We start from the raw sequence: 11,595 nt of genomic DNA, 5'->3' as shown, positions 1-11,595 counted from the left end.
ATTTTCGAATATCTCGAATTTCAAGTTGGGAAAGTTCGAAATCTTCGAATTTCTCGAACCTCAAGTAAAAAAAAATATTCGAAATATTTGAACCTGAACTTTTATAAGCCGTGAAAGCTTCGAACATTCGAATTCGAAACTTCAAGGTGTAAGAAAGTTGCGAACTTTTCAAATTCCAACCTCGGCACGGTTCTAAAATATCGAAATTTTTAGAATTCGAACCTCAGTTCGGTTCGAAAATATCGAAACCTTTCAAATTCGAACCTAGGGGTGGTTCGCGACATCCCTATGATACATGTTCTTAGAAAACTCTTTAGATCTTTATATTCTGTGACAGTGCTGTCTCCGGAGTGCTTTCGTTCTGTTTGACATTGTTCACCGCGTAAAGGAACTAAGTTAATGTTTTAGAAATCAATGAATCTTTTAATTTTGTGACATACTTTCTCTCAGAGGTTTGTATTATTTTCATTGCTGCCACTGTAAGGGGGTCGAGGGCTCGTCAAGCTGCCTGTGAGTAGCTTGTTCCCTCGGTCTCCGCCATCAATGTATGGAAATAAAAACTTGATTTATTATTTCTATATAGGTTCCATTTGTTCGATGGCACAGTCTAAAGATAGATCGGAATCAAGTTAGCTGGAGCATTGGATGGAAGCTTGGGAATAACGTTGAACAGTTCTGGTCGACTGTTTTTTTTTTTGTTTTTTAAGGATACCTATTTGTTTTTTACGTGCTGATGTTTGTTATTGTAACATTCTACATATGAAATGTAATTGATGTGCATAACGAAATGACAAACTGTCTTTATCTAAATTACAATGGCAGTTTTTATTATTTCCTTCAGAACTTGAAAGAACATAAATTTTGGTGTTCAAAGTTATTCTAATTCAACATTAATTACTTCAGTGGAATATACTGGTTCGTTTACCATATTTTCCGGACTATAATCCGCGGACTATACATGCTTAAAAGTTGAAATTTTACCCGAAGTGGACCATCTCCTGGTGCGGACTATACAAGGATTGTTTTTTTCTAGATCATTCCCTATGACAGGACGTGAAGGATTTCATGAATAACGGTGTATATTAGTGTTGATGTATCTATGATGCAAGCTTCTTCGTGAGCTAATACAGCAGCCATTTGTCAAGGTGTGCTGTGTGTGATAATTCTTACGTTCATACTAGGCACTAAATGCGGACTATGCAGCGGTTGCGAACTATCTAAGCAAAAGCTTTTATTTTTGACCCCAAATTTTTTTCTGCCGACTGTGCCACCGGGTGCGGGCTATAGTCCGGAAAATATGATACTTTTTACTCCATACCTAAAATAACATATCGTAGCAGCTCATACTGTCCTTCATCAATCAGCATATTCTTGGCATGTTTAGTGCTTCCACGCGAAACTAAACAGCTAGTTCCGAGTTTGAAGGAATCAAACCTGCCATGCAGTTGATGCTATCAAGAAGTTCTACATAAGTTGGAGGGCCAAGAGGCATTGTCTTGTAGCTGGACGTGCTAACAGACGAATCTTAGCGCAATATTTGCGTGGTATGAATGAAAATGTGCGCTTATGACTCAAAAGTGCTTTTTGCTGTTCCAAAATGGACCTTTGGCTGCTCTAAAAGGTGCTGCGAGATGACTCGGACCAATAACATCACCGTGTTTATCATAGACATGTGCTGGGGTCGCCAAAGCACAGGGCACGCGCCAGGTTCCACACATTGTTCAGGTTCGGCTTTTCCCGCCATCGAAGTGATTGGGCCCGAGCCACTACCTGAATGCATGTCGAGGCATGGGTTGTCACGAGCCCAAGTGCGATGGTCACGCAGTGCTTGTGTCTACTTCATGAGCCACATTTAAATATCTCCGCGGGGATCTTGAAGCTTGATAACAAAATTCTGGGGACCGCATTGTTGACAACTCCAACAATGCAATCCCCACAACTTCGTCATCAAGTTTTGCGAAGGGGAGATTGAAAGAAAACGTCTGCTTTTATCCATGAAATTACGCTGCGACAAAGGCTTCTTGGTCAGTGGTGTTTTGTGCTAGCACGCAGTTCCACTAGCGCCAGTAGGCTTGTTTAAAGTGAGAAACATTCCAACCCAACATCGTTGCACGGCCCCTTTAAATGCGATAAAATCTCTGAGCGAACCCTGCGCACTTCCAAGTTCGTGTCTCAGTTTGCAACCAAGGCAGGCGGCACGCATCTGTTATACAACTACTTCAATTGTGCAGACGGGGGGTAATGCACCCAAACAAATGTGATGGGATAAATTAGCTTCTGTATGACAAATACGGTTATCAAGCCTGTTATTATGTTTATGTGTATTGTAAGAGAGATATATTTGAAAGGCAGTAAAGCTATAGCCTGAATCGTTGGTTGCTAACATAGGCCCGTCTGGGAAGTAAGCAGTTAGATCAGAAAATTAAATGAAATAATTTAAAATGCCCACGAAAGGTAGTCCTAAAATTTCGTAGAAGTTCCTTAGCAGTTTAATAAAGAAACGATTACACAGTGTTTGACGGTGCAAAATGATGTGTTATTTCAGTGACAATGTGAGCAATGATTTCAGCAATTATTTGCAGATTTTTCTGGTGCTTTATGGCAGAACATGTGTATCTCAGGCTTGTGGGGTATATTGAGCCATATTATTTTTGGATCCGTCATGTTTCCTTTTGTAAGTCAACCACATTTCATTTTGGTGTGTTTGTGATGAGATCTAAGGGATCACAGATTTCACATCATCATTTCTGGATTGATACTAATTTCCCACATGTGCGTAGAGATGTTCGAATGTGATCCCAGAGACATTTTCATTATGTGTGTTTGATACTCACATATCGAAACGTGTTACCTCGTTGTTTAAAGGTTCTTTTTAACTCTTTCGTAACCATGCACATTTCCTTTTGTCTTCAGATTTGAGTTCGCTGTCTTCAGAGGAGGAAATGGGGGAGGAGTCAGCGCCGACAATTGTCCCTTCGACCAAGGTACGATTTGCCGACCCCTTGCTTCCCTTTGTTTGCGTAGTTTGTGACCCTCGAGATCTTTTTCCTCGTAATATGATCTGTTTCTCCATAGTTTTTTTTTCTGTTCTTCATTTTGCACTTTAATTATTTAATATTCCTTTTCTTGCTTTTCAACTGGTTTTATGTATTTGTTCTTATTTATGTACCAAAAGTGCTCCTTTGCTTTGTGTTGCTTTGTTCTCTTTATTTAGAGTGTTGTTTCTATGGTTGACATTAACTGCTGACCTAACTTTTGATTACTAACCTAACCCTGTATTACCAAGGGGTCCCTTCCACTGTTTTCGTTAAGAAATTTGAGACACCTGGCTTGATAAATACCTTATGAGCTCACAACTTGTTTGAAAATAAAAACACAATTTGACTTGACTATTGAGCATACAATGTTCATTGTTCAATAAAGTGCTAATCTCCCATTTTGTCTCTCCCCCAATTTTAAGAGCCCCTCCCCCCTGTGTTGTACAACAGTTTTGTGTCTTTTTAAAAATAATTCTTACTTTTTTTTTAGCTTGTGGAAAATGGAAACGAAGCCTGTCGACGGGCCCTTTTGGAAGAGGCACTTCTTGGCAGCAGTGGTGACAGCGAAGAGGGTAATGCAAGCATTTGTTCCTTGACGAAGACCTGAGGAAGTCCAGTTTCTGATAGTGACTTACATTTGCTAATCTTAAGTCACTAACCATTTATTACACCATATAGAGATATTGTCGAGGTCAGATTGTAGAAGGGAATGATCAGATTGGTCAATTATTTCACTGATAGAGCATAGTCATCAAAAATAATTTGATGAAAGACTGAACGCCAGCGGGAAGGTCAATAATATATAATCTTAAAAAAAGCGAAGGGCATAAAATGGAACCCTGAGAGATGACAGACTTCACGGGACAAGAAGATGAGGCACACTCATTAGCAGTTACAAACCGTGTGCTTAGTCAAAGAGCATTCAATCCATTTGATGATGGTAGGGTCAATATTTAAGGTGCTCATCTTAAGGAGGAGTAACTGATGTGGTACCTTGTCCAACGCTTTCGCGAAGTCGAGGAAGATACAATCGAGAAACGATTCATGGTCAAGGACTGATGCTATGTGAGGTGTGAAGGAGAGCAGTTGCGTTTCACGGGAATAATGTCTTTGAAAATTGTGCTGAAATGGGCTAAAATATAAATTAGACTCGAAAAATGAAGCAAGGTTTGAGTGGATCACATGTTCTAACATTTTACAGGCAATGTTCGTGAATAAAATGGGGCTATAATTAGGAAGTGATTGAATATTGCCGGAATTCTGAAAAGGAACGACCTTCCAATGATATAGCACCATGGAGCACTGAATAGACTGTGTTTTTGTGCGAAAAAAAGGCAGGTGAATAGTGTAACCGTAGCCCGTGCTTAGTTGCAAGCACCATCCACATCGTCACCACTTCTCCCTCGTTCAAGAAGGCGTTGGGTCGCCATGTCTCATGTAACCGCCAATTCCAGTTCTATTAAAACTCGTTGACTCAAACAACTGAGTCGTAAGACTACGCGAGTGACACGATACACGTCACATGGTGTCAGAAGATCGAGATGTCGCGCGAAAACGGACTCCGGCCGTCGAAATCACTGGATACGAGCACCAATGACTCCACAATGTGGGAGAACTGGCTGCAGTCCTACGAGTGATACGAAACCGCCGTGCAACTCCTGAAGAAGCCACCCGAAGTGCAAGTAGCAACCTTTATGTAAGTTATCGGAACCGAGGCTCAAAAAATCTACCGAAGGTTCCAGTTAGCGGATGAACAAAAGAAGGACGTGAACATCATCAAGGCGAAGTTCACAGCGCACTTTACGCCGCGCATCAACCATGCCTACGAGAGGTACAAATTTAACCAGATGGCACAAAAAGAACGAAAATCCTTCACGGACTGTGTGACTGCCGCACGACTACAAGCGAACAGATGCAATTACGGTCAGCTCACGGAAGAACTCATGCGAGATCGAATCATTGTCAGTGTGCAGAACGACTACGTCAGAGAAAAACTCCTGACGGATCCAGCCATGGACTTGGACAAGGCGATACATCTTTGCAAGGCAAATGAGCAGGCGACTCAACAAATCAAGGACATGACGACGCAGAGCACGAAGGCTGTCGGCGCAGTGCGACCGAGAACGGAGCAAAAGAAGAAGACTACAGCCGACAAGTAGACGCCGAAACCACCGTCAGAAAAGCGAGCTACACGGACGCCGCTAGCATGAAAGACAAGTTCTTAAGAACTGTGGCTACTGTGGAAGCCAGCATCAGAGAGGAAACTGCCCAGCATATGGCAAGAAGTCCATCATTTACAGCAGGACCGGACACTTTGCGGCTGTATGCAGAACAGGCAAGAGGAAACAAAGAGAAGTTCACGCCGTCGAATGCACAGACTCTGATGAAGAAATGTTTGTCTCAGAAATCCAGAAGCGAAAGGACAACACAAGAGAGTAATGGTACGAAAGCATCTCATTCCCTTGCGGAAAGACGGTAGAAAATAAGGTTGGACACCGGAGTCCGGTGCAGTGTGCTGCCAGTCGGCATTGCAAACAGTCTCAACCTCAAGACAAGACAATCACCAGTGAAACGCATCGTCTCCTACACCCAACACAGACTTGACGTCGCCGGCAAGTGCATCGCTCCGTGCAAGGTCCGGGACAAGTCGGTCATGATCAAGTTCATCGTCGTGGATGCACACGCAGCACCCATCCTAGGGGGAAACGCGTGCGAAACGCTCAACCTGATGAAGCGTGTGCATCTGCTAGAACAGCAAGAAGAGGAAAACCTGTACACTGGCCTGGGATGCATAAAAGGGTTCGTCTACGATGCGGACCTAAAAGAGAACACGGAAGGTGGAGAAAACAGACCGCCGAGAAAAGTGCCATTCGCCATCATGAATGACGTCAAGAAAAAACTCGACAACATGGAGGACGGTGGAATCATTAAGAAAATAAACGATCCAACTCCATTCTCCAGTCAGATGGTCGTAGTCAAGCAGAAAGGCAAGCTAAGAATTTGCCCAGACCTAACAGATCTCAACAAGATCCTACTCGGAAGACATTTACCACTCAAGACGCTGGAAGAAATCGCAGCACAAGTCAGTGGTTCCAAAGTCTTCACGCTGCTCAACTTTTTGGAAACTACCGGTGTCTGAGAAGACCCAGAAATACCTGGATTTTGCACGCCATGGGGGAGGTATACCTTCCTACGTGTTCCTTTTAGAATAGCAGCGGCACCCGAAGTATTTCAACGAGCGATCCCAGAAATCCTGAAAGGCCTCCCGAATGTCGCAAGCTCCATGGATGACATGCTCATATATGCCAAGACGATGGAGGAGCTGAACAAACACACCGAAGCAGTATTGGAAAGACTACGACAAGCAGGCTCCAAACTAACCAACAGAAATGTGTCTACAACCAAGCAAGAGTCAAGTTCCTACGACACGTCCTAACAGAGAAAGGCCTTGAAATAGACAAGGAAAAGGTTGAAACTATCGAGAAAATCAAAAGAACCAAGAAACATGGTTGAACTACAACGTCTCATTGGCATGCTGCAATACCTGCAGAACTTCATACCCAACCTAGCAGAGAAAGCAGTCCCACTGAGAAAGTTGCTGAAGCAAGACACAGCATGGCTTTGGACAGAAGAGCAGAGCACTGCACTTCATGTGATCAAGAAGGACCTCAAAGAAGCCCAACCTTACAGTACTACGACGTCAATGGAGAGTTGACTCTATCAGTGGACGCCAGCTCAAAAGCACTAGGCGCAGTACTCATGCACGATGGAAAGTCTTTGGCCTACGCATCAGCCACACTAACTCCAGCACAGATTAACTATCCACACATAGAAAAGGAAGCCTTGGCAATACGATACGGCTGCAAGAAATTCCACTCCTACATCTATGGGTGACCACTGACCTTAGAAACTGATAATCATCCTCTTGAAAGCATCAGTAAGAAACCACCGGGACTTGCACCACCTCGATTGCAGAAACTCCTCTTTGACATACAACACTGAGCGCCCAAGATTGTATACAAGAGAAGGAAAGATCTTCACATCGCAGGCTTCCTAAGCCGTGACTGTGAAACCGATGAGAGTGCCAACACATGTACTGAAGACTTGGAGGTACTAGCCATCTTGCCAATGCAGGAAGAAACTTTCAGAGAACTCAGAATATCAATCGGACAGGACGGAGCACTGCAAAGCGTAATGCACTCAGTAAAAAACGGATGGCCTCCAACGAAAAGAATGACGGAAACACAAAAAACTCTTCTCAGTAGTGTGTGACGAGCTATCAGCTTACGAAGGCTTGCTGTTCCGAGGTTACCGCATAGTCATCCCAAAGACGTGGAAACACAGGGTTCTACAAGCAGCACACTCCGGACACCTTGGGATCAACAGCAGCCTCAAACGCGCACGAGAGACAGTATACTGGCCAGGAATGTCAAACGACATCCGAGATCACGTCCAGGCATCCAGTGTGAGTGAATCGTCACACAAAAGACCGCCGAAGGAGCCACTCATCCCGAAAGAAGTTCCCAACTTGCCCTGGGAACGAGTAGCTGTGGACTTGTTTGACTACAAAGGAAAACCACACATTGTGATTGTGGACAGCTACTCCGGGTACACAGACTTTGCTGAACTTCGAAACAGCACGGCAGCAGAAGTAATTGTTGCAATGAAACGCTGGTTTGCAGCTGATAGTAAAATATATAAATGGGCTAGTTGGTACATCATTGAACGGAAAGCGCCGAATGAACAAGGACGAAGAAGGGGACAGAGACGAAGCGCACTCACAACTGAAGGTTTATTGAAAACAACATTGACTATTAGTACCGTCTATCGGGGCGTTGGCTCAAAAAGAAAAACTCTTTATCAGTTAAGTGCAGTGACGGCGCACTAATACACAGACTCACCCCTTGCTCTCTTATGCGGAATGCCTCGTGTATTTCTCGCGCTGTTTTGTTTTCGTATCTGCCCAGAACTGTTATTTTTTTTTCCAATTCCGAGCCACATGGGCACCTATCACAATGCGCCGCAAGATTGCCCGACGGGGACTGTTTGACTGACCAGGCATGTTCTCTGGCCCTTTCATTTATGCAAAGCCCCGTTTGGCCCACATACGATTTCCCGCAACTCAATGGTATGTTATACACCACTGACGTTGCACACTCCACGTATTGATTAGCGTGTTTCCTTTGACACGCCCTACCCCCTCCCTTTGCGTTGTTTATTTTTGAACACAGGTGAGACAGCTTGTGTGGCGCTGAAATGTGTGGCGGCTTGTGGACAGCTTTTGTGGCGCTGAATTATTTTCATAATCTATCGCACAATCTAAAAAAAGTGGCGGCTCATTTTGAAGTGCCAGTGGTGTTTTCAGCGCCACACAAGCTGTCTCACCTGTGTTCAAAAATAAACAACGAAAAGGGAGAGGGTAGGGCGTGTCAGAGGAAACACGCTAATCAATACGTGGAGTGTGCAACGTCAGTGGTGTATAACATACCATTGAGTTGCGGGAAATCGTATGTGGGTCAAACGGGGCTTTGCATAAATGAAAGGGCCAGAGAACATGCCTGGTCAGTCAAACAGTCCCCGTCGGGCAATCTTGCGGCGCATTGTGATAGGTGCCCATGTGGCTCGGAATTGGAAAAAAAAAAAACAGTTCTGGGCAGATATGAAAACAAAACAGCGCGAGAAATACACGAGGCATTCCGCATAAGAGAGCAAGGGGTGAGTCTGTGTATTAGTGCGCCGTCACTGCACTTAACTGATAAAGAGTTTTTCTTTTTGAGCCAACACCCCGATAGACGGTACTAATAGTCAATGTTGTTTTCAATAAACCTTCAGTTGTGAGTGCGCTTCGTCTCTGTCCCCTTCTTCGTCCTTGTTCATTCGGCGCTTTCCATTCAATCATTGCAGCTCATGGCATACCACGAGTTGTAGAGTCGGACAACGGGACCTGCTTCACAGCTCGGGCATTCCGCAGACTCGAAGAGGAGTGGCAGTTCCAACTACGAACGTCAAGCCCATTGTACCCCAGGTTCAACGGCCTTGCTGAACAGGCAGTACGAACTGTGAAGAACATACACAAGCGGTGCGCCATGGATGGTAGCGACGTTTACCTAGCAATGCTGAACCTAATAAATGTGCCACGCGACGGAGACCTTGGCTCACCGGCACAGCGTCTTTACGAAAGACGAACAAACACAACATTGCCGGTGAAGAGCGATTTACTGAAACCGAGAACAATCCAAAGGGTCAAACGCAAAATGGAAGAAGTACGTATGAAACAGAAGTTCCATGCAGACACGGGCACAACAGCTGCACCTGCCATAAATATAGGTGACAGTGTGCGTAGTATCGGGGAAAGTCCAAGGAAGTGGATACCAGACTCAGTTATCAGCAAGCATGGTGCCACAAGATCGTACGTGCTCCAGACCCACCACGCCATTATCAGAAGAAACACTTCAATGATAAGGCCCACCAAAGCGCAGCTCAATACCAGCTGAGGGGATGCTACAACAAGCATCGCTGAACCCAGCCAGGAAGCTGAAGAGGCGCAGCCACCATCGCAAAGATACACAACCCCTTTAGTGCCACGCGGCCCAAGCGGCATCACGGTGAGTCGGGCCGGCCGCACTGCCAAGCCAGCGGTCAAACTGGACCTTTAGTGGAAAGGGAAGATGTGACGGTAGCCCGTGCTTAGTTACAAGCACCATCGACATCGTCACCACGTCTCCCTGGTTCAAGAAGGCGTTGGGTCGCCATTACGCCATGTCTCGTGTAACCGCCAATTCCAGTTCTATTAAAACTCGTTGACTCAAACAACTGAGTCGTAAGACTACGCGAGTGACACGATACACGTCACAAATAGACTTCATTGTTTTTATATACTTTGAGTTTAATTCATCAGCGCCACGACTAGAGGAAATCTTCAGTTTGCAGATTAAATTCATTTCCACAGAATTAATAACAAAAGGATTCATTGGAAAGAACTCGCGGTTACGAAATCCACGATTTGCAAAAAAGCTGCTGCGCTTGCGCGAGCAGAGCTTGTTGCTAGCACTCCCTGTTTGATTGCAAAATAAATGGACATGCCTGCTATTCCTAGGCTGCGACAGAGGTGCCGAAGCGAGAACGGAGAGAGCTCTCGAGTCGCTTTGTTGGTCGCCATGCCGGCGCTGTGTTGCGTATGGTTGCGCAAATTACTTTTACGGTAAAGAGAACGTCAAGTTTTTTTAGATTTCCTGTTTTTTATGCTGTATCCTGCGAAGAGAGAGGCTTGGATACTTGCTGTGAAGAGAAGGAGCACGGACGGCTCACCATGGCAGCCGAACGAGCACAGCCGGATCCGCAGCGCGCATTTTGTCACGGGTGCGACGGTTTTGTACGCCCCTGGGAAATTTTCCACACTATTCAATCTGGGTCTCGAGGAAACGCTTGGAACAGACTGCGTACACAAGGTTTACGCCCCACATGTATCAAGCAAACCATGCATCGCGAAGCCTAGTTGTATTCCAACCACTTTCTAGCCTCGCACCCAAAATGTTGAAGTTTCCGGCGTTGCGCGATAGGCGACGCGCACTATTTTACAAATTGTGGATTGTGGCACTGCGTGTGCACAAGGATCTAAAAATTTTCTGAAGAAACGTTGTTTAGCACAGATCAACATACTTCACTGCGCATGATCTGATAACTTGATCCACAAGATATATTTTCTTTTGGTAGGTTTTATAATCTTCCAAAACTCTGAAGGGCTACAAGCGAGAATTGATGGAAGCATATTCTTAAGCAAAGTGTGCTTCAAGGGTTCCCCAGTATGCTCTTGAAGGCATACGGGCAACCCTTTGGGGCATGCTGGGGGATCTTTGAGGGTACACAGGGAAACCCCTGGCTTCCTATGAATTCAGTTACAGAACCAATGCACTAGGTCAGACGGCGCGTCTCTGTGCAGACGACGGCGAGGGGGAACCAAAGAAGCAGAAGGCGGTGCCAAAGGAAAAAGAGGACGTCGTTCCTGACTGCGAGGAAGAGCAGGCTGCTCCTGAGAAAGAGGAGGACAGGCAGGAGGCCGTTCCCGACAGCGATGAAGAGGACAGCGACGAAATCGGGGTCGCCACGAAGAAGGGAAAGAAGCTCCTCAAGTATGAGAAGCTTCTGCAGAAGCCAGTTCCCGGCGGCAAGGACGACAGCTCGGAGGAGGAGGAGCCACTAGAGAGCCGAAAAAGGTGAGCCTCCCTGGCGTGCATTAACGCAAGTGGAACGCTGCACAATGTGTTTAAATCCTTTCACTTCAAGTCCGACTGCAGCCAGTGTTGCGATTGAATGGAGCCAATCAAGCAGCGCCAAAACTGCATCTCTCGTCGGCTTTGTGCATTTGCAGTCGCCGACTAAGCAAATTTTCCAGAGTGGATGATTCTGCGCTTTTTTCCTGCGCGTCATTAGATTGGCTTCATCAGTCCGCACCTGGCGCCTTGTCCGCACGTGATAAATTCTCACACACCTTAACAAATGCCCGCTTTATTGGCTCACGAACAAGCTTGTATCATACATAAACCATCATTAACATACT

General features: G+C 45.3%; 1 protein-coding gene across 2 annotated transcripts in view; it reads left to right on the top strand.

Moving 5' to 3' along the window:
• Positions 1-2,903: 2,903 nt before the first annotated feature.
• Positions 2,904-11,595, top strand: part of LOC120842610 (transcriptional regulator ATRX homolog) — a 94,412-nt gene continuing 85,720 nt past the window's right edge. For both annotated transcript variants that reach the window (XR_005715963.3, XM_040213754.3), the window contains exons 1-3: positions 2,904-2,984; positions 3,529-3,610; positions 10,978-11,251. Coding sequence is in view for 1 of the 2 variants with exons in the window: in XM_040213754.3 (XP_040069688.1) it covers positions 2,943-2,984; positions 3,529-3,610; positions 10,978-11,251 (398 nt within the window). In the remaining variant the exon portion in view is untranslated. The remainder of the gene's footprint in view (positions 2,985-3,528; positions 3,611-10,977; positions 11,252-11,595) is intronic.

The sequence above is a fragment of the Ixodes scapularis genome, unplaced genomic scaffold (assembly GCF_016920785.2).
Source record: "Ixodes scapularis isolate PalLabHiFi unplaced genomic scaffold, ASM1692078v2 PGA_scaffold13__105_contigs__length_92229423, whole genome shotgun sequence".
Classification (NCBI taxonomy): Eukaryota; Metazoa; Arthropoda; class Arachnida; order Ixodida; family Ixodidae; genus Ixodes; species Ixodes scapularis.
This window is presented reverse-complemented; position numbering and strand designations above follow the sequence as displayed.